This window comes from Hippoglossus stenolepis, chromosome 6 (assembly GCF_022539355.2).
Source record: "Hippoglossus stenolepis isolate QCI-W04-F060 chromosome 6, HSTE1.2, whole genome shotgun sequence".
Lineage (NCBI taxonomy): Eukaryota > Metazoa > Chordata > Actinopteri > Pleuronectiformes > Pleuronectidae > Hippoglossus > Hippoglossus stenolepis.
In genome coordinates, this window is record NC_061488.1 from 7,264,653 (window position 1) to 7,288,513 (window position 23,861).

The 23,861-nt window shown below is 42.4% G+C and overlaps 2 protein-coding genes across 3 annotated transcripts in view; both read right to left on the reverse strand.

Annotated features, from left to right (window-relative positions):
• Positions 1 to 375: 375 nt before the first annotated feature.
• On the reverse strand, positions 376 to 17,252 carry rbm38 (RNA binding motif protein 38). The gene is made up of 4 exons (XM_035158715.1): positions 16,759 to 17,252; positions 14,799 to 14,922; positions 12,026 to 12,080; positions 376 to 1,878 (listed from the first exon to the last, which is right to left on the reverse strand). Exons 1-4 carry the CDS (start codon positions 16,978 to 16,980, stop codon positions 1,527 to 1,529), a joined length of 753 nt encoding a protein of 250 aa, XP_035014606.1. The 5' UTR covers positions 16,981 to 17,252; the 3' UTR covers positions 376 to 1,526.
• A 2,642-nt stretch (positions 17,253 to 19,894) lies between these two features.
• LOC118110718 (nuclear receptor coactivator 3) overlaps positions 19,895 to 23,861 on the reverse strand; it is a 60,300-nt gene continuing 56,333 nt past the window's right edge. For both annotated transcript variants that reach the window (XM_047340238.1, XM_047340237.1), the window contains exon 23: positions 19,895 to 22,569. In XM_047340238.1, the coding sequence (XP_047196194.1) occupies positions 22,558 to 22,569 (12 nt within the window). In that variant the 3' untranslated portion in view covers positions 19,895 to 22,557. The remainder of the gene's footprint in view (positions 22,570 to 23,861) is intronic.

Genomic DNA, 23,861 nt, shown 5'->3' on the forward strand with positions numbered 1-23,861 from the left:
GCACTGTATGAATGGGACTTATAATAAGAGTATTTAAAAACAGTCCATTTACAGTAAGGTCAGCATTAAAACTGGAAAAAGGGGAAACAGCTCGTTTTAAAAATCCACCTAAAGTTCACTGCTGGTTGCAGCTGATGTTTTTAACTCTTGAAAGTGAAAAAAGCATATTTCCCAAAAATGATGAACGTTTATTATCAGTGTGAAGTATTTTTATCGACACATGTAAATGTCTTACATGACTCACGTGCGACTCATCGGGCTCCTGACGGACGCATGCAGCAGATGTTTGGATACAGCTGATCGCGCTTTATTAATCCCAGTGGGATCTTTACCACAATGACTGTCACCCAACACTCAGAGAGCAATGCCATGTACTTTGTTTCAGAAATAATCATTTTATTTTGCATATTTGATGTATGGCTTGGTTCATGACCACTGATGTGGCGCCACAGCACCGAGAGACTCCGGTGTCATTGCTGAAACGTCTGTCTTTATTCTGCTGCAGGGAAATATAAAAACAACTCTGACCAGTACAATGAGCTGGAGAAGAATCTTGGTCCTCACACTGGTGATTACTGCATCATCGCTCTATTTCTCTGTCACACACACAGACACAAAATACACTCACACATCCACAACATTTACTTCTTAACACCTACATCAAAACAAATGTACTTGATATGTATGGATGGCTATGTTATTTAAATATCCTAAATGATGAGTACCCGAACAAATGGCCGAACGCCATCTGACGACTATTATGTTTTCAGTGTTAACAAAGTCTTTCTCTGAGTAAGGTTCTAAGAGTAGCAATATAAAAACAATACACCGACCAGTGCTGCCTACTTTGTTCATACTTATCCTTCATCATCATAATTGCATATTCTGTTAAACTGTGTGTAATAACCTTGCAGTGGTGGATAAGAGGAACAAAAGGGAGAACAACAGCCATTTTGTTCATTTGAGATGAGACACAAATAAAAATGGCAGATTGAAGCCGGTATGGAGGAAGAGAGATCTCTAAGGCCATAGACAGACATGTAACCTTTGATGAGCAGGTAATTGGACCTGTGTTTCTGAGAGAGGAGGCGGCTCCCAGCTTGGCTGATATCCAGCGTTGGGCTCAGTAGCGTACGGAGAAACTGCCGCCGCAGCATCATGTCAAGCAGACTTATTTCTCATTGTCTTTACCCGTGTACTCTCCGGTAGCGTCCGACCTCCACACTGAGGGTCAACGGTGTGAGAGACACACAGATTACCAGTCATCTCGCTCCAGTCCCTGACTTCTGCCATTTAGTAAAAAACATTCAGATCATATGCTGATGAAACCATAAAACATTTATTTCAACAATATTATATAAAAAAAAGAAACAGGAATGCGAGTGTTTTCTAAAAGCCCTTTGATTACATCACACTCTCTCCCTGGGGATTTAGTCTCATCCCGATGACGACACAGCTCAACAGTCAGACTGTCTTTGAATCGTCACTCCATCCACCACCACTGATCCTCTTTTTCTCAGGGCTGCTCACTGCATGCGGTCGGGCTGGTGCAGGGGGTAGTGGAGGAAGGCCTGCGGGGCAGCAGACATGGCGGTGAGTGCAGCCAGTGGAGGGGGGATGGCAGACGGAGGGGTCAGGGACGCCGCGAGAGAGGGCGCCGCTGTGCCAGGGGAGAAGCTGTAGCTGAGGTAGCCACCAGAGGGTGATGGTGAGGGGGTATAAGGGTACTGCTCCAGTCCTGTGGGGGTGTAGTGGCTGTAGGCGGAGCTGTAGTCCAGGTAAGGGGAGGACAGGGCCGCTGCTGTGGGGCTGAGCTGGGACTGCAGCATCAGGCTGGGCTGGAGGAACGCCTGTGGGTAGACGTACTGCTGGGTGAGCCTGGACAGACAGAGGAACCAGGGTTAGCACCAGAGATGTAAAAGAAGAGCTGAATCTAATGATCTGCACCAAATTGCATACACTCGCTACACACTAAATATTTCTTGATCAAAATCCACAAATTATTCTCAGAGAAATCAATGAAAATCTTGAAAAACACAGAAAAAATCCTGGATCTGCTGCCTGATCCATATCCGAAACAAAATCCAATAGGTTCTTGCTTCGGTCCTGCCCCACATCTCCATACAATTTAATGATTGGGTAGTTTTTGCATAATATTGCTAACAAACAAACAAACAAACAAACATGCGACGGAAAAAATAACCTCCTTGGCCATCCCAGTTTTCTAGAGTTCAAAGTTTTGGGTCTTTTTCTTCTGAACAACCGTCAGAAATTATTGAGATGCAATTTATTATCATTCAGACAAGGAAACAGCAAATTCCCACATTTGAGAACCAGAAAACACTTTGAATATAGATTCATTGTTTCTGTAATGTTTTAAGCAAAAATTACATGACAACATTTTTTGTACTGAAGCTTCTCAAATGCTAATATTTGCTATTTTGTTTACACCTGCTAATAAATGAAGATTTTTTTCTATTGTTGAATATTGATCTGACAAAGTAAGTAATTAATATACACCAGCTTGACAGATTTTCATTTTTCTCTGACTTAAGTAGACCAAACAATCAATCATCTAATCAAGAAATAAATCAGTAAATTAATCATCAGCGAAAATAATCATTACGTGTAAATTATAATAAATGAAAATGTTTCGAATTTAGAGCAAATAGATGAAAGAAGATAAATGAAAGAAGACTGAGCGAGTTTCACACAAATATAGGATTACACTTACACACACACACACACACACACACACACACACACACACACACACACACACACACACACACACACACACACACACACACACACACACACACACACACACACACACACACACACACACACACACACACACACACACACACACACACACACACACACACACACACCTGACCTCATTCATACATGCGTCTGAATATCCGAAAGGCAATGTCAGAAGAATCTGCTTTATGTGTTCAGAGCTGCCACTCGCTGCATCTGCTGAGGTCTGATCTGATCATCAGATGTCATTTTAACAACAGCGGTAACCAGAGACGGACACGTGTTGCCTGTTTAACATAAACAACCAGAAAACTCTTCACTAACTGCTCCGTCTATTTATATCCCAAACTAGAAGAGCATGTCTCCGCCAAGGTCCAACAGTCGCCTTCTGAAAAGACATTAGAATTCACTAGATCTAGATTTGTATTTAAACCGGTCCCCTGAATACACCTGATTTTGTTCCTGGCTAATCAGTGAAAATGTCAAAAAAACATCTCACAATGTGAAAGAAAGTCTCCTGCATCCGCCCCAAACTAAGTGGGTTCTTTCTTGGGCCAGCCCTCTACATCATTTCATGAAAATCAGTTGAGTAGTTTTTGCGTAATCCTGTAAACTATCAAACAAACACAGACAAAAAACAGACGAAAAAAACTCCTTGGCGAAGGTAATAGTAAAAACCAGAGCCCTGTAAAGGCTTCTTCCTCGTTTAAGAGCAATTAGCAGCAGTGTTGCTGTCGCCTTTAAATAGACCTCGTCCCTTGTGTTTAAGTTTAATTAGCACACGGCCTGAGAAAGAGAAAAGAAACGCTTTGTTCCAAATGAAATATCAACATACTTCAAAATGAAACTCTGAGTGTAGATCAACCACATGTGATTAGAATCTGTTGTATTTTTGGAATAAAAAAGAAAAGTGTTTTTTGAATTGAGTGGCACACACACACATACACACACAACCTGACACACACGCACGCGCGCGCACGCACACGCACAACCTGACACACCAGATGCAGCACATGAGATTGTTGTAACTCCGAAAGTAATGAGAGAAGAAGCCACTCCTCTGTCCTCCTGTATTCAGTCATGCCCTTGCCCGAGGCTGCCCACTTAACCTGAAATGTCTCAGTTACATCTGGCAACAGCAGCCGCGATCACATCGGAAGCTCCAGGTTGTGTTGCTGCTGCACTTTAAAACAACACAACATGACAGTATTTAACATGCGCACTAAAAAGACATTAACCTGACGACGACCGGAGCAGGTGATCAGAGCGGCGAGTGGCGGCTGCTGCTTATCCGTAAACAGTGAGGGCAGGGATCAGGCGTGATTACACAACAAACACAGACACTGGGCCTGTTCACACAAACTCTGCTGTATACACAACACACACAGACACACCAGTAAGTAAACTACACCTGCCAATGCATTCCAATGTTCTTATGTTATTATAAAGTCATTTAAACTTACCTAATAGGCTATACGTGTTAATCTAATGTATTTCTGTGCATTTATATTTCTTTATTTTATTGTATTTCTCTTTTTAACTGTTTTAAACTAACCATCACAGTGAGAACTATCTAAAATGTCAGAAACATCTTTGAGAAATATTAATTTGACGTGTATTTAGAAATTTTTGGTTCGGTCCATGTCCCATTCGCTAAGATGGACGAGGCGTGGTTTATGAGCTGTACCTTGGCCATCCACCAGGGGGCGATTGAAACGCTTTGGCTTCAGTTTTGAGGAGCTGTCATGTCATCCATCTTTGTGCACAGTCTCTGGAAAGTACTTAATTTCATTGTACCCTGTGCATAACAATAAATGTATTTCATTGAATTGTTTTGTATTGTATTCTATTATATTCTAACTTTCCTTTAAACAAGTAGATGTTTGTCTTAGTCTTTGTCCCAAATATTCCAGTTACATTTTTCCGTAAAAGTTTGTTTTAACATATTTTCCTGGAAATTATTTTTTCGATTAATAACCTTAATAATGCTGTTTATTAACTTTAATCTGTTTTGTATGTAATATCTTAATCTGTGAAGTATTTTCTAAGCTGCCTGATAAATGTAATGTACTAAAAATGTATATACTTTTCCTTCTCGAGAGATGGTGGCGTAGAAGTATAAAGTTGCATTGAATAAGATATTTAAATACCTTAAAAATTGTACTCAAGTACAGTACTTGAGTAGGTTGAAAGTACTTAGTTACTTTGCTGACTGGTGCACAGTAATAACATCATCTCCTTCCAGCTGAGCCTCGTTCCACATTTCTCACGTCAAATAACCAAAACTTATCAAACTGTGGCAGAACATTACGCGTCCACCGCTCACAGTAAGAAGCTCGGTGAGAAAACCTTTCAGGCCTTTTCTGCAGCGCCCTGTCACAGATAAAATCTGCAGACAAATGAGACACCCCAACGTGAAGTCAAAACAAAGCTGGAGCTAATAACGCTTCTCTCTTTATCCCATCTCTCCTCGCTCCCTCCGCTCGTCTCTCCCGGAGCAGAAGTGCAGTGTCATTTCCACGGCTGTGTGCCGCTGCCTGGCTGCCTGCACCGCCCTGACTGATGCAATGTGACAGCGGCATCGTACGAGAGGGAGCTTCGCCTCGCCTCTCTCCTCTCCGTGCCTGGCATCATCGCTGGCTGTCAAACACACATTTATACTTATATATGTACACACACACAAACACAGGGGGTGTAGACGGACATGCACGCAAAACACACTCACGCGGACATAAATCACAAAGCACATATCCACAATTAACAGGTTGTGTGCAGCGTAGAAGAGGAGTGTGTGTGTGTGTGTGTGTGTGTGTGTGTGTGTGTGTGTGTGTGTATGAAGGGGGGTTTCAGACATGGCAGGGCTAATTGGCGCAGCTGCATGGGTGTACGCTCACTAACAGACCCATGAGAGCAGAATAACCTCCACTGACTCCCCTCTCCATCCCCTCTCTGGGTTTACTCCCTCGTAGCCAGCAGCTTCCTCTGCTGCACTCCCCCTCACTGTCCTTCCTCAGAACCAGGATTAAAGAGACAGAGGGTGTACTGAGTGACAGAGAATGAAATAAAAAAAAACGAAACATCTGCAGTTTTGTTGTTGTTGTTATCCGTCGTGGGTCAAGGTCGGGACTCCTTGAGCGAGGAATGAGTGGGAGGGAGAGGAGCAGGGAGAGGAGCTGAGGGGTGAAGGATCAGCCATCATATCCTTCATGCCTCAGGACGGACACGCTTTTAATAGTTCAGATGAAGGATGTGAGGAGGGTGAGTCAAAGACACTAACACACACTCATGGAGACGCACACTGATGACCCCCTCGTCCTCTTGACACACACACACACACACACACACACACACACACACACACACACACACACACACACACACACACACACACACACACACACACACACACACACACACACACACACACACACACACACACACACACACACACACACACACACACACACACACACACACCTTGAGGGTGGGTGACAGACAGAAAGGCCAACATCAGCGCAGGACACTCAGCTCTCATGTCAGCGAGCAAGAAATGCACTTCAATTGGATTAATACAAATAATATGGAGACTGCAGCACGATGTGGAGAAGATGAGCCGAATGTTGTGATGCAAGTTTTTCTGGAAGCTGGTGAAAGGAGAACTCCGGCAGCAGCTGATGTCTGAAATCTGAAGATGTCTCACACAGCATCCCAACCTTCACCTCACGTCACCAATTCCAACAACACGTCCACGAAAGACTGGAGACACTGACACTCTATGTTACATGTAGGTGTTTGAATTAAGTGTGAAAGTCCCTGAGTGTAGATGCTATACAATGATGTGCGAGTTGGCCCTTTATCTACAACCTGACCTTGGGTACTGCTTAAGAGAGAAGGGAGTCTGTGTGGAAAGAGACAGGCTCTGTTCTCCTAATGGTGCTGTACAAATCATGTCAGTGGAAGTCCTGTTCATTTCCACATGTCTGAGACAAGATGTGCAAACAGCGTAACTCTTGCATGAACACGTCGGTGTAATGGAATCAAAATATTTTATGTTTCACTTTCACTTGTTGCACATTTGAATGAATCATTCGTTAGATGAGATAAATTCAAATTAACTTTGTGTGATGTGTGGCACTAAACTTTCCTTTTTTTCTCTTCCACCAGGAGCAGAATTCACAATAAACAATGCAGAAATAATTCAAGTTCTATATATTTAGTTGAATTGGTGTTTTGTTAAAAAAATATCAAACCTCAATTCCACTGAATGATTAACCATTGCCATTTAAAAAAAAATATATATATAGGCCCCAAAAACTCCACATTCATGGGATTCTACTTCACAGGAAAAGTCTTCTCTCTCTGCTTCTCACCTCGCTCTTGTCCTGGCAGTTGAAATATGGTTTACTATGTGGTGCCTGCAGTAAAAAATCTTGAACCTTAAATGATAGTTAACAATTATGTTCAATCTAGGATGGATGTGTTTTTGTTCCCCACTGTTTATGGCTGCAAAACGCACCGTTAAAAGAGGAACAGAAGCAGAGTTTAGCGTTAAAAGGCATATTTAAAAAAAACAAAAAAAACAAGAACAGTTTAAAAATGAAAAACTAAAAAGTGCAGATGCAGATTATCATAATTTAACAGACAACTTCACCATGTTTCCGTCAAAAGTTTGTTCTTTCTCTCCTCTTTCTCCACTTCACTCTGTAAAATGCCTTTGAGATTTGTCACAATTCAAATACAATTGAGTTGAATCGAACAAAACGGGAGCTTTATGTTCTGTGAAAAGCTTCAAACATGAGCCTTTTTCTCCCCAGATTTCTTCTTCAAATCATGCAACAGAAGGGTCTCTCCTAATTTCTGTCTCTCCTTAATTGCGTCCCTGGGTATAAGAGGACAATACACCTGAGGATTCGCCAACTACCCCAACCCCCTCCTGACCGAGAGAGTAACACCTACCGGCTGAGAGAGAAGAGGAGGAGGAGGAGAAGCAGGTGAGAAAAAACATCATGTGCAGGGGGAGGAAGACAAAGAGGAAACAGAGGAAGAGTGAACAAATTAGTTATGTGGAGAAAAACGGTAAACGTATCATCAGATGTGTCAGCGCCCACGGAGGCTGTTTCAAGATCCACTGATGCTCCGCTGAGGAACATTTTTCACAGACAAAGACGAGCACCGTCGTCACGTCTACCACCGACCCCCAAAGCTGCTGCTACACGAGGCCACAGGTGTGCGTGAACCCCCCACACACAGGAACAGGAAGTCCCTGCCCCTGCCGCCGCCGCCCCTCAGTCTCACACCACTTCTGTCTCCTTCCTCTCTCTCTCTCTCTCTTTCATCTCTCACAAAACACCAGGACACAAAACAAGAAATAAAAGAAGAGTTTTTCTTCCGCCAAGCGTTCGTGCCGATGTGTCGGGCGCTAAAGGCAATAACAGGCCGCCATGAGTGACAGACGCCCCCCCCACCCCCACTCAGCTGTAACTCAGAGCCACATTTGGCACCAGCCCGTTCTCTGTCATCTTGAAACTCAAAGCAAATATGCCAAAGCGGCAGACAGAGGCCTGCTGTGTTTGACTTTATCTGTGTTTTTCTTTGTTATTTGCTGTGTGAGTGTGGAGGCAGAGCCATGTGTGAGTGTCAGACCTCTTAAGGCCCCCGGGAGCCAGGAATGGGAATAAGACCTCACTTGACTCTGTGTTGATTGTTGGGGAAAACTGGAAGAAATTTTAGTTTCACAGTCTTTAGAGATCTGAGATCAAATTCTGCGGTGGCACTGGCAGCGTTATGCTTCATAACACTGCAGAGGAAAAGTGACATAAACACATACATTTGGCCCATTTCCCACTTAAAACACGGATCATGAGGCAGTTTTAAGGTAAAGGTCTATTCCTCCAGACAGTTTCAGTCCAGTTCTTGGTGTTGGAGGATTTATTTAGTCTATCTGAGTTTTCCCAGTTGTAATGTGACATAAGAGCAATCGACTTCTATTCCTACATTTTTCATTAATTCTTTAATGATAGTGGTGATTTGTACGGATGCACTGTTACAGTCAGACAGATCAGCAGATGTCGCTGAGGCTGACACACAAGTAAGAGAGAGAAGAGGTGAGGTTTTTAGGAGACCTATATTTATGTGTGTGTGAAATTTGGTGAAGCTTGATTGAATTGACCTGTTGAGCCTTGGAGATGTGTGTGTGCCACTGTTTTATGTTGCTGCTGAAATGGTATTGTTCCATCTTGATTATTTTATTTTACAACATCTATAGAACATTTATATGTGAATTCCCTGTGTACGCAATTGTGCTCTATGTCAATAAACACAATTTAAAGTTGGATACTTTTACATCCTTCTGTGATGAAAGATGGAGAAATGCTCCTTTTCTTTATCAACTGCACAGACCGGTTTAAACCTTGAGCTTGCTCCTTTAAATCTCCTTCACTGAGCTCAGAGATGTTTGAAGCTGACTGCAGTCATACTGATCATGTCAAAGACACATGCAGCCTCGGAGCAGAAAGATCTGGACAAACGCAACCTAGTTCACATGAACTAAAACAGACGAGCATACAGGTTCGACAGGCTGCGGCTGTAATTACGCCTGTTGAAACATGCAATTTCTGTTGTTTATGAATTTAAGAGGATAAGTCAATGTCATCTCAGGTCTCCTGACAATTTAGACAAACTACAGTTTGTGTTGATTTGAGGGTGACAGAGATCGTAGTTTAAGTTTCTGTTGTGAAGAAATTCATCCAAACATCACCACATCTTGCAGCTGTGCCTTAATAAATCTGCAGAGGTGAAACATGTTGGTTTCACTTCTTCTTCTACAGAGACAGATTTTTCGATTAGAACATTATCAAAAATCGAAACTGAACCAGATTCACGAGACACATCTTCCACTGATTGTTTAGATTTCTGCTTCACAGTGAGGTTTGTTTGAAGAGGACAGTGAAAACGATTCAACACATCATCTGGAGATACCCTCGCAACTCATTTCACACACATTCATTGATTTCCTTAATCATTGTCTGACCCTAACCCTACACCTCAAACTTAACTTAACCTTAACTTTTAACCCAAACCAACCCTAAAATTTAATGATTTACTTTATTACACACACACACACACACACACACACACACACACACACACACACACACACACACACACACACACACACACACACACACACACACACACACACACACACACACACACACACACACACACACACACACACACACACACACACACGTCTAACCTAGAGTCCAAAACCTAAAGATATCCATGCTACAATCACACAGGACTGATAAAAGCAGCACATCCCATCTAAGTAGCTCAAACACACAACTGTCACAAACAGCTTAACGCTTAAATAAGCAGGTGTTTCTACACAAGTAAACAAAGCAACACCTTTGTGTGTGTGTGTGTCTTTCAGGCTAGTGTTAGTGTGCCAGGTGATATTTTGCCTCTTACACTTCAGGTGTCAGAGCTGTGATTTGAAGCAGAGACGAACAGAGACTCCTCCTGCTCCGACTGTCCGCCCTCACTGTGGGAGACTTTCAATCAGCCCATCATCACTCATTCATCGACTCATCTGGGTCAGCCTCAATTCCCTCATCACTCATTCACAAATCACAAATTGAGGACTGCAATATTAATAGCACTCAGAGCAGTTGAGGTTTTTAATGGGCATTTCTGTAGCTGCAGGATCCAAACTTGTCGTCCTGCAGAAAGTCCGTTGGCCGAGACATTTTCCAAACCACTACATCCTGTAGAAAAAACACAGTTCTACTCTTTAACTTCATCAGATAAATCCAGAACCTGTCTCCTGAGGAAGCAGATATCTAAATTTGAAATGATGCCTGCAGAGTCAATACACACACAACAGACAGCTGTGATACAGGATGACAGTTTCCCCGTTTCACCTCAGCGACAGTGAAACACAGAATATCTGAGTCAAGCCTGAGTAAGTGTAGTCAGAAGTGTCGGCTATGCTCAACTTACACAACAAGAAGCTGCTGAGCTCGACCTGCAGTGTTTCTCCTCTGCCTGTAGCAGACAGGGAGTGAATCACCGTCCATGTTTCACTCAGCAAACTTAGTCATTAAGTTTAGTCTTTTTTTTGTTCACACTGAAACTCAGGGAGACCTTCGCATGTGGATTCATGTGAGTTACCAGGCAGAGCAAGATCCTGGGAAACAACAAGCAGATTCTGGGCACCTCAGAAAAACTGTCCCCCCATCCGAAACGAGAGGATGACCTGCATTCACTTCCTGATTGGGTCTCATCAGCCACAACTCGACAACCACTGGTGAATGAAAAGCGTCGCTAACACCAACTGTCAGTAACAGTTCCACCTCGTTGTCGGCCTGAGAAAAGAAATCCCTGCGCTTACTTTTTACCATATTTTCTGTAACTAAGCAACAAACTGCAGAGTAGACAATCAGCTTCCTGTTCACACCAGCTGCCAAGCGAACATGAATGGTAATGTGACAGGCGTTTAAGTATTGTGTAAGTATGGACAGAGTTAACTCCTGATACAAAGCTAAAACGCTCGTCTGGGTCGACATCGTTTTAGATAAAAAATGTATGGGTGTAGCCTAACTTTAGATTAATCTGGTGACCCCTGTTGGGGGTGCTGACCCTTAAGGTTGGGAACCACTGACCCAATACACCCGGATACCAAACTCACAAAAGCCTACATCGATTCATTAGACACAATGTCAATGCAACAATCTCTGTGTGCACTAATGTGAGGAGAAAGTATGTGAGAGGTAATGGCAGCACTGTGTTTATAAGCGTGTGTGCGTGTGTGTGACTGTGTAGAGAGGGAAGAAAAATGAAAAGCGATGTAGGGAAGTTTGACTAAATGGTTCGGTGCCTCAGTGAAGCCCAAGTCATGCGTGAGAGAAATCCAGAATTGAGCTCCTCATGAGTTTAATAAGGCAGAAAGACGGAGAGACAACACAAGACCAATCCAAATACATTGTGCAGACACGGATAAAAAAGAAAAAAGAAAAGACTGTGTTTGAAGCGCCGTTTAAACAAGCGTCATTTGTGCTTGTGACAACAAACGGGGCTTCTTCTTCTTTGTCTCACGTTGCAGAGTGGCACTAACCAACACAAAACCCCGAGCAGGAGGCAGAGCTCACACAAATGTCAAGGACGGAGGAGTGAAGTGTATCGTGTTGAGGAGGAGGAGGCAGGTGAGGTGAGGGAGAGAGGTGGAAATAGAGGTATTGATTCTTCTCCATCTTACCCATATTGCCTCTGAGCCCACGTAGGATGGACTTGCTGAACTCCAACAGAGAGACCTGCAGACAAAGAGAGAGAGAGTGAGAGAGAGAGAGAGAGAGAGAGAGAGAGGCCGTGGGGATGTTTTAGCGATCTGCAGCACACGCGATGAAAGAGACGGGCGGACAAGGACAGAGCCGATTCTCTCGCTCTCTGTCTCTGCGTGTTTGTCTCAGATGTTAGCATGTATACCAGGGAATCACAGACTGTTGGCACACACACACACACACACACACACACACACACACTCGAAACGCTCACACAACTATTGCTATTGCTCACAAACATCTGTGACCTCGCTGCCTCCAGAGTTCACCAGGAATCAGCTGAGGATGAGTAAGAGAGGAGAAAGTTATCCGACTCCTCTCTGCCCCTCCTCTCGCTTCGTCTCCACATTCCTGCAGCTATTCACTCCTTTCTCCCGCTTACTGTACAGACTCATGACTTCATCAGCCCTCCTCTTTTGTTCGTGCACACGTCTAAATGCACGTTTCCTTTCTTTGCAAGGACAAAGCAGAGACAGACACGGTGTTATTTCTTGGCCCTTAACAGTCTCGTCCCCTCTCGCTCTTCTTATTCTCTCCCTTTCTCTCGCTTACGCTCAAGAGAGCGCAGCAAAATACCAAGCGCTGCCATCTCCCATCAGCTGCGTGCTTGGGGAGTTGCGTCGCAGCACTGGTCCAGGAATAGGGACACACAGTCAGTGGTTGTTTGTCAATCACACCTACACTCTGTGGTATTTCAGCCAGCGAGCATTAAATGAGGCAGTGAGGGAGAAGCAGTGAAAACATCGGAGGGGGAAAGCACGAAAGCGTGTTCGCTGCTGGTACGCTGGAAAAGCCCGGCGGCATGAAAGCTGTGCGGATGTATGGTGGGAATGAGCAGAGACAGTCGGCTGGGTGATGAGCATACCAGTGGTTTTGGATGTTTTATCCCACCAACCTCAAATTAGTATGTTTATTTATTACACTTTAGATTGATTTTCTATGGGTTTCCATTTATTTCAGTGAAGCTTAAAAACCAACAAGGAGACCATTTAGCTGCTTTTATCTTTTTTTCATCAAAGTTGCATTATTGTCTTGGGGTGAGGACTGATTTCACACACATTAGCACCACGGTCTGATGGAATTCAGGATAAGATGTTTTAAACCCGATTACTCATATCTCTGTATCCAGATGTTTTATAGTCCAGCTGCAGGTGTGATACAATGGCTCTACATCTCAACCTGCATGTAACTCTGTACTGTATTCGTCATAACAAAAGTGACGATACAATTTGACTTTTCATTTGGTTTTGGGGTTTTCCTCATTCACGTCAAGTCATTCACCATCATATGTTTAGGGAAATGATTTACAATGAAGGTCAAATGTTTATGCTATTGCATGTTTTTTTTAATCTTATGTCTCTATCTGCTTCAGAGGCTGACAAATTAAAGTTTTTGTAAACACCAGTATTTCTCAAAGTGCTTCAGGAAACCCTCAAATTTCAAGGGGTCGTTTTCCAACAACGACTTAAGGGTTTAGAGTGTGTTTTTATTCTGCATAACTATTATCTGCTGTCACATCTGAGAGAGGCAGAAGAAGAACCTGGATTAGCTGTTTACATTGCTTCAGTATCCTGGTTTCTGTTGGAGGATTCCAGCGAACATATCCAGGTCCCTGAAACCAGGGTCTGGTGTTTACATGTGCAACACAGAGAGGAGAAACTAGTGCACATATAAACACAGTCGGTGTTGTTGTAAGGTTTGTTTTTAGCTCGGAACCATTGTTGCACATCAAGCTCCTCCCTCCCTCCCTCTCCATGTTTTCTATCTGCAGCTACTGCCTCAATTCTCCATAAAAATCAAAACACCACAATAATAATCCAGAACAGTATTATCTCTCAAATTCATGATAATTTGATGGTAGCATAACATTGAGGCAACTTCACAAGTAAAATAGTTACTGTCTGGGGCGAGTTTTCATAGTCTGACTTACAACATTAGATACTAGAAAATTACGATCCATGCATGAACATGTTAGAGGTTTGTATGACTCACAAACTATAACAAGACAAACAATTACCTCTGCCAAGGTTCTTATGCTTGTTGTCTTTTATTTAGCTGGATTTCGTAAAGACTATTGGACCTATTACCACAAAACTTGGTGGAGGGATGCGGGATGGGTCATGAAAGAACTCAGCAAATTTTGGTTGAAGATCTCGATCAGGGGGCAGATCCAGCAATTTTATATTTCTTTCTTTAACGTGGTGACATTGGAGTGTTTTTTGACGTTTTCACCAATTTCCTCTTGATGAAAGAAAATCAGGCATATTTAGGGAACTGATATCCATGAGTGTTTGCAATGCGGTGCAGGTCCAGATCAAAATCCACATCTTGAGAATTGAAATGTGGTTTTCTAGGGGGACTGTTGGGCCTGGGCGGAGCTATGAGCTCTACTGAGCCCTTCTCGTTGTCTGTGTGGCCGAAGCCCGATTCACCTGGTTCCTCTGACCCATTGACCTTTATTTATGTCAGCCTGATTTCTTAGGGGGAAAATAATCCTCAACAAATATAACATTATAACTCCTATTGACCTGTTTTACTGGGAATGGGAGTGACAGACGGCGTAGAGAAATCAGAAAGTAATCAGAGTCTGTGTTGTACCCTTTAAGTTACATGATTTGTATTATTGGGGTGAAACGTGGTTAAAAGCTGCTCTGTGATCCTGTGTGTTCAGCTGTGATCTCACAAACTTACTTGTCTGCGAGCTGCGAGGTTTTGCTCCCAGGTACGCCAGGTTCACGTTGGCCTTCCTGCCGTCGATGATGGGGTTTGCATCTTTGCACGCCCGCTCCGCCGCCCCTCTGTCCACCATGGTCACCTGTTGACAATGTCACAGCATCTCATATTAACATCACTCTGGTTAAACTCTTTAGGCAACATCATCGCATCATGTGAAAGCTTCTCTATCCGGAGCGGAGGGAGTGATCCTGACATGAGCGCTGCAATGAAGCAACAGACCCAGAGCGGGGCGGCCCTCAGGGAGCCGCTGTCCTAGTCTCTCCTCAAATGATTCAATCTTTTAGCTGAAAGCGTGAGGAAACACTGACTGCACTTCATGGAGGCAGCAATTAGAGTGTTTTAATGCTTCCAGTGGAGCGTCGGTTGTGTGTACGCTCTGGTGTGGGCTGATACGTAGGAGGCAGATTTGTTTTTTTTTTCACACTGGGCTGCCAAGGATGAGATACTGGATTCTTCCTTGAGGGAGTGAGTCGACGTGTGGGCAGATAGCAGTGGGAAGGAGTAGAGAAGGTGAGGACACACACACACACACACACACACACACACACACACACACACACACACACACACACACACACACACACACACACACACACACACACACACACACACACACACACACACACACACACACACACACACACACACACACACACACACACACACACACACACACACACAGTCTGCAGACAACTAAACCACCAAGAAACGGGCCACTGGAAACCAAGCCGCCACGCTTGCTTTTGTTTCACAGCATCAGACTCTGGCCTCTCATGCAAACAGGAGGCGAGCGGATGGTCTGAAATCGTTCAAGAAGCTGCTGCTGGGAATTAAAGACCACCTGGGGGAACACAACACACACTCATCACCTCAGCTGATTGGCTCACTGGCCACGGCGAGGCAGAGATAATTTGCTCTGCTCAGGGGTCATAGTACAGAACACACAAATTCCTCTCGGCCTTTTTTGTCTTGTAACGCACAAACTCACAGTCGCACACACGAACAACAGAAAAACCATCCAAGCTGAGGGGGGTGTGGGGGGAGGGGGCTGCGAGGGAGGAAGTCAAAATGAAACTACTGCAGCCTTATCTTGCAGAGCCAACTGACATGTCACACCTCTGTGAACAAAGACACCCCCTTACCCTCCAACACACACGCACACACACACTCTTGTACTTCTATATTAGTGAGGACATTCATTGGCACAATGTATTTGCCAGCCCCTCACCCTAACCATCACAACTAAATACCTAACCCTAATATCTTCTTAGGCCATAATACAACAATATATATATAAACGACATAGATATAAAGTTACCGTGGTGGCCGTGCTCTTCTTGACATTAGGTGTCCCCCTAATCCTAACATGACCCTAAAACAGCCATTTGAATTTGTGAGGACCGGCCAAAATGTCCTCACAAAGTCACAATGTCCTCACTGTGGCTGTGGGCTCAAAATGGTCCTCACACACACACACACACACACACATACAAAGATCCCCTTGAGTTGGTATAAACTGGTGCAGCTGTGGACAGATGTCTCTCTTTGTGCTGTGTGTGTCTGTGTGTGTGTGGGTGTGTGGGACTTTGGGACTCCAGAGATAATTGATGACACACATTTAAGAAATAACCTGCTACTCATGCCTCAAGCATGTGACTGCCACCACCAGACACATCGCACATGGCTGCAGCTGGAACAAAGTGTCAGTGTGTGCAACTCCAAGGCTCATGAAGACAAAAAATAAAACTCCAGGAGACAGTGATAATAACCAGGAGATTAATAAAAAATACAATTAACTTTCATGATAAGGTCGTTTTAACCCCATTACTGACTGAAACTGTTTCTCCTCCTCCAGAGAAGCTGTTAAATCCCCATTTCACTTTCTGCTCCACCAGACAACATTGGATGAACTCACAAAGCCGTATCCTCTGGATTTCCCCGTCTGCTTGTCCGTGATCACCACCGCCTCGTCGATGTCCCCGAAAGTCTCGAAATATTTCCGAAGTGACGCGTCGTTGGTGTGATAGGGCAGCCCGCCGACGAAGATCTTGGTGTAAGTTGTGTCCTTCTCCATGGTGGGGTGCATTATTTCTAACGGGACCCCGAGCAGCTGACCCACAAACAGCGGAGAACTCATGCGGGTTGAGGGGGAAAGACAAACGGAGAGAGCAGCGGGAGAGGATTGGCACAAAGAAACACAACTTTACGCGCCTCGGTCACCGAGAGGCTACAGCTACGATAACCGCACGTCCATGGCTATAAACACGCAGCCTCCAGATGTTTCACACGCAGCAGCTGGATGTACCGTCCTCCCGACAGGTGTCTCCCACCCTCTTGTCTCATGTCCCGGAAAAAAAACATCAGTCTTTAAGCTTCTGGAGGCGCGTCCTGCGTGCGCCCACTGCGCGTCTGCTCCAATAGACGGGCGGTGCGTCTTTTTCATTGGAGCATCCCGCCTCCTGCTCCACCCTGCTGCTGCTGACACACACACACACGCACGCACACGCACACATACACACAGTCGGTGTCTCCATGACTTCAGAGGACATTACATTGACTTACATTCACTTCCTGGACACTAACTCTAACCTTAACCACATATACGAACCTTAACCCTTAACATCACCTGAACCTAATCTTAATCTAACCTTAAAATATTTCTTCACTTAAAATTTACTGATTTACATTATGGGGACTTGATTTCTGTCCCCATAATGTGACGATGTAAAAAGATCCCCACAATATACTGTAAGTAATATGTGAAACACATGCATTACCCATTACAACTCTAACTCTTGCCCAAACCTAAACCTAGTTGTAAGCCTTCATTTGCACAGCTATCCTTGTTAGGACTTTGCATTGACTTCCATTCATTGTGGACAGCCCAGCCAAACCCTGATCCCTAACTTTAACCATAACCAATCAATGCCTAACCCGAAACTTAACCTAATCACAAGTTACATCTTACCACTAACCCTAACCAGGACCTCTAGTTTTACTTCGTTAGGACTGAGCCTTGGTCCCCCAAGGTCCTGAGAAGGTCATTGTTTATTCTGGAAAAAGTCCTGACAAGGCAACACAAACGAGTATGCAAACACACACAGGCACACACATAGGAAACCCCCCCCACACATGGCAGTAGTGAAAGAAAACAGCAAGAACAGAACAAAGTCAAGTGAGGATTATTAAAGCTCAGTCATAATACAATGACTAGAATTATTGCAAATATTGATATCGACTGATATATTCTTTTTTATCTTGATTGTTTTTGTGGCCATATTCCTGAGTCCTACATGATTATATGAAGAATATGTATTTGTTGTCTTCACTGTCTGCAATGGAGACATGGAAACTGTCTTAATTTTTTACCTTATTCTCAGCACTTGATCTTTTTCTTCTCATCTTCATGATTATGCATCAAAACACCAAAGTTAATTCTTTGTATGTGAAAAACCCACAAGACAATGATTGTCTTGATTCTGAAGGCGTTGAAAACCCAGAAACTAAAAGTCTCCGCAGACTCTGTTGGAGCATCTTTTTTTTGTGCCGAGATCACCGGTTAAAATTAGACACCAGATGTCTCATTTTTAATTCATGATTTTTATGAAAGCAGTGCTTTGGTTTTTATTTATTTATTCATTACTTTTAACTTGTTTAACTACTGTTTGAGGGAGAGTAAAGTCTTTGAGGGGTTTTCTGCTGATCGTTGGTCCGACGTAGTTTATGGATGAAATTACTGTCAATCCAGATTATTTTCATGTAATTATGAAACATGCTATTTTAATAATGTATAGCTATCTAGTATATAGCTAATGTTAAGTCAGTATTTGGTCATCATGATGTAATTGTGGGTTTTTACGACTACATTAACTGCAGCTATTATTATTTAAACATGTTAGGATTCTAAAGCCACGGTGGGTTTGTGAAGCGACATTACTGAGTTTAGTAACTTGAGCAATTGCTTGAACTTCATAGTAATGTCATTGTGCTCTTTGTGACAATACTACTGTTGTTACTTAGTAAATATAATATTTACCATATTCATCAGACTTGTTTTGCTACGGTTCTTCTTTATTAGCTTATTATTTATCCTCTTTTGGTTCTTATAACTTTGTAATCATGTCTTTGTTGTTTTGCGTACCTCTATATGTTTTAATGTCTTTTATTGCTTTTACTTTATTTGCTTTATTTTATGTGAAGCACTTTGAGCTGCATTTAAAGAATTAAAGGTGTTTTGGAAATGTATTTTTATTATTACCATCTTTGTTAGTGTGATAGTATGTTAGCATTTGACAATCTGCATTACTGAGGCAAATTAGAGTGTTATTAGCAATTAATTGGAAATAATAATTTTTAATAACAAAAATTTACATATTAAAATGTATTTCTTCTGATGGCGAGATGTCATCTTGAGGGGAACATGAGAGCGAGAATCAGTTTTCATGGCGGTACATTGAACAGATGTTTGAACCACAAATGTCAAACATCATGACGCTATGGAGGAAATGCCAAAATATTCATGGTAATTAAGTCATTAGGATTCAAACCATTTTGATGTCTGAACAAATCTCATCGCAGATTAGTTGTTGAGATATTTGATTCTGGACCAAAGTAATGGAAAAACACAGTCGTACCGAAATCCAAACAATTCGTGTGGATAATAAAAACAATGATGGAATAATAAAACATTTTCTTTTGGTATTTGGTGTTACACAGTGTGAAGGGTCCATAAACCCTTTACACAAACAGTTGGGATGACCTTGAGCTGGGAGATCTCTTTAAAACTGTGAGTGGATAAAAGTGGCGTGATTAAAAACGAGTGTTAGCGGCAGCATGAAAGCGCGGCTGCAGACGGCGGCGTGGATGTGAATGTCCCTGAGAGGAGCGAGTCTGAGAAGAGGCTCTCGTCTTTTTCAGTTCAACTCTGAGGATGTGCCACACAGATGTCCTTCAAAATCTGAATCCCCTCCACTTCAGTTTCTGCACAATGTCCCTTCATGCAAAAAAATACAATCAAAATTTTCTTATTCAAAAAAACAGCAGAGACAGTGTAATGTTTAAATATAAATTTATATTTACATCGATATTAACATCAAGGAACAAGGTAAGAAAAAAACGCAATAGTAATTTACATCCTGTAGTTATGACTGTAAGTTTCCCAGATGTGTCTTCTCTTTTCTTTAAGCAAAACACAGGCATTTTCTTAATACTTGTAGATCAATCTTTCATATTCTTCATAGAGATCAGGATTTGGAAAAAAAACAAAAAACAAAACTGACAAACTTCGAGCTACTGTTCTGAGACATAATGACATCAATCATGAGTCCTCTCCGCTCAAGACATTCTCAGGTGAAATAACTGTTTGCAGCACCACAATTCAACCGGGTGTAAGTTCTACAGGAAGGAAGAAACAATCACAAACAAAAAGTCAAAACCACCTCAGCAGACTGGTCTCTACTCTATCTCATACGGATGGGGGATATAATATATGCAATTAAACATATTTAGTTCAATGTATATCATAGGTTATGTGCAACAATAAAAGCACACATGAGAACTTGCACGATCTACGTCAGGAACTGTTTCTACGCACCGCAGAATGACAAACAAAAATCTTTGGATTGAGCATGTTGCCTTTCGAAGGTAGATTTCTGAACAAAAAGCTTCACAGGAAACACGTTGAAAATGAAGGCAAAACTCAACATGTCAACAAAAAAATAGAAACAGTCCGTTATGGGATTTAAATGCTTTCTTGTGTTGCTTCCATCAGGATGCAAAAAAAACATCTGCGAACCAATCAAACAAACACAGTTAAACGCTGATTTCCAAATTCTCATATCTGAGGCCGAAATCAGCAAAAGCCGAAGCACAGAAATCTCAGGAGTGAAGCTCACGCGTGGAAGCATGAGATTCAGGATCAGAAACAAAAAAATAATAATCAACCTCACATACTGATAAGACGTCTGGGCCCCTTGAAGCCAAACACAATCATGTGTCAACTCTTCTCGTATATAGGCATATTTTGTGTTGGATTTTTTTTTTTTGCCAAAGGAAAAATAATTTATTCAAGAGAAAATTACTCGCTAGCACCTGTTCAGCTACGACTATGTCTGAGTAAAGAGAGAGAGCGGCAGCGTGAGAGAGAACCCACCCACACCGTTTACAAACGTCCTTTACAACCGGTGGTTTAACTACTGAAAATAAAAGCTGACCTATGACGGAATAAGAAAATTACACTTTTAAATATCAAGCCTTACAATCTGTGCAAAAACAGTATGTGACCTACAAAAGCATATATATATTTATATATAGTACATTTGAAGCATATTTACAATTCATATTCACAGACGAACAAAGGAATAAAACGGCTCCAAACAAACGAGACATCACGTCTAATACTGCAGTACCGTCGCTTTGAGTAGATGATGCTTCAGCTTTGTCCTCAGAGGAAAACCAGGAGGAAGGATTATTGCTAGAAATCTGCGCGGCTACAGTGAACGCTAACACTTCCTCTCAGTGTGTGTGTGTGTCAGATATCAATTTAATCACCGACTATACTTTTAATTTCTGCAACACTGTAAATTGGTGCAAAATAACCAAAATATCTGGATTTTAAAAATCACCTCTGGAATGATAAAACGCCCTCCTCCCGATTCTGTATAAATATAAGCGGAGATTTGAACATTATTCAAAGTCCAAATGATCTTTTGTTAAAACGACTTTAAAACTATGAATTTCTCTGGTTGTAATAAATTCGCTCCGCTGTAGAAGAGAGGATAAAATCTGTGCTTACTGCCTTTCTACTGGTTCCCGCTTTAGAACAAAGATCATCATGGTTACCCATTCCCAATCAACAGCCCCCATTTCTCGGAGAGGAAAACACGCGCACACACGAAAATAAAACAGTAAATGTCTGCTGCTATGTGTCATTTCTTGGGTAAAGGCCTCTATATTGCCACAATCCTTTTGATGTTGGCCTTTCCTTAAAGTGCAATCAGCCAACAAATAATTCAGTCGTACTTCAGCCCAGCAGCGTCCTGGAGGAGCGAAACAATGTGCTACTGCTTAATGACATTCATCTGAGTGTCACAATCTGATGGCTCGTCGTCTAGAAACCGGGGTTTTTTGTTTTGCTTCGCAGATATTTCTTCCAAGAGCAGCAGAGAGAGAGATGGCAAATTTGAGAAAATCCCACAAAGTTCAGAGACAGGGAGAAGGAATCTGAACACAGCCTCGTGGTACATTCGACGAAGGAGAGGGTGTCCGCACACGTTTTGTCCGAGTTCGTGATCGATGCAAATGCCTGCCCACCTTCACTGGTTTGGTCCAGCGAGCTGTGCGTTTACTGAGGTACGCACACTGCTCGTAAAGAGAGGATTTTTAAAACTACAGTCCACACGAGGAATCCCGGAGCTGTCTGACAGTCTTCATGTGTGTGAATGAGTCACAGTGTTTCTGATTTTCATGAACCGTGTGTGTCTCTCTGTCGATTTTTCCTCACGTTGCAAGACTGCAACTACTGGCCATGTGTCCAAAGGAAAGGAAGTTCACTCCCCCGTCTGGTGAGAGCGCAGCACTGCACACGGACACACACACGCACACACACGTACACACACACGCACACACACGCCACCTGATCCTACACACACACTCCAGTGCTGCAGCTGTGTCCCGTCTCTGAATCACAGTGAGATAAATGCTTCTGTCGCCAGGTTCAGCAGTATTTCTAGATAAGAGGGAAGAAAAGGGAAAAAAGTGCATAAAATGTTAATTAAGTATTTCTCTGCTGTCAAAACAGACGCAAATATTTTGTCAGGTTTATCTTAAAACAGCACTGACTTGCTTGTATGCACATTGTAAGGCTTATCGGTAACTGTTCTTCCTATCGATGTAAGTTAAGCAATGGGGGGAAAAAAACCTCCGTCCTTGATTGATACATAAATCTATTTCTAAAGTTAATCAGTAATGAGTTTAAGCTTCTAAAGTGTGAATTACACAAATAAAATGAATGTTGACCCTGGCAGGTTATATTACATCAGACCCGTCTCTTATCTTATTGGAAGAGCATCAGCTTTTGCAATCAAGCAGAAAACAGAACTCATTTGTTCCTCAGTCTGTCAAACTGTTAAATCAAAGTTTGATCCGTGTGGACTGAGCACTATAAATGTGATAATATCGAATGCACTTGAGCCATCACTTTATTCGTAATGTGTGATGCAATAACTCCTGTTAGATGTTTTTGTTGTCATTCATGTGAAACGGTGCACGTCTTGGGACACATAACACATTTCAGAAGAGCACTCTGTAATAAAGGGTAATCTCATCTAATCTTTAAACTCCATAGTACAAAGTCCCTATTTGTGTTTCCACAGACATTTGACAGGTTTCCATTCAAATTCTATCACAATTCACATCAAATTAAAAAAAAGGAAACATTTTAATCCCCCAGTGCAAATATAAGGATTCATTGCGATAAACTGCTGCTACTTCTCCAGTCAGGTGCCATTAAACTAGAGCTAAACAGAACTAAGAGCGATGAGATAATGTGATGAAAGAGCGACAGTAAAACCTCAAATGGTGAAAAACAACGGAGATGCAAACAAGGTATTTATTTTTTTACTTCATCTATCAATTTAAGGAGTCGCTCTTACAGATTCAATGACTCCGGCTATTTTTCATCTTTTCACGAAGTTAAAAGTTTTAAGGGACATTTAAGTTTCAGTTGCACTTTTGGTTTCATTCTTAAACCAACTTGTTCCCCTTCTTTACACGCAGACATGCATAAAAACACGTAGATGGAAACATGCTCTGTGTTTCTTTGCTAAACCACAGCAGAGGGAGAGAAAATACAAAGTTGGCAACTGCTTCTAAAAGACTGTAAATTAGTTCATATCAGTTTAGACGTATTTTATCCCCCATCTCTTACACCGACATTGTTATCAGAAATTACATCAAGCAGTAACTATACATATGGTCAGGTCAGTATCGTTTAAACACAACTTGTTAACCTGTCCTTTG

Excerpts from the sequence above, each read along its gene's own strand:
- rbm38 (XM_035158715.1), bottom strand. The coding sequence starts at position 16,980 with ATGAGTTCTCCGCTGTTTGTGGGTCAGCTGCTCGGGGTCCCGTTAGAA. Across the intron at positions 12,081-14,798 it reads ACCTCGCAGCTCGCAGACAA|GTCTCTCTGTTGGAGTTCAG; the intron begins GTAAGTTTGTGA and ends CTTTGTCTGCAG. Across the intron at positions 1,879-12,025 it reads TGGGCTCAGAGGCAATATGG|GCTCACCCAGCAGTACGTCT; the intron begins GTAAGATGGAGA and ends CTGTCTGTCCAG.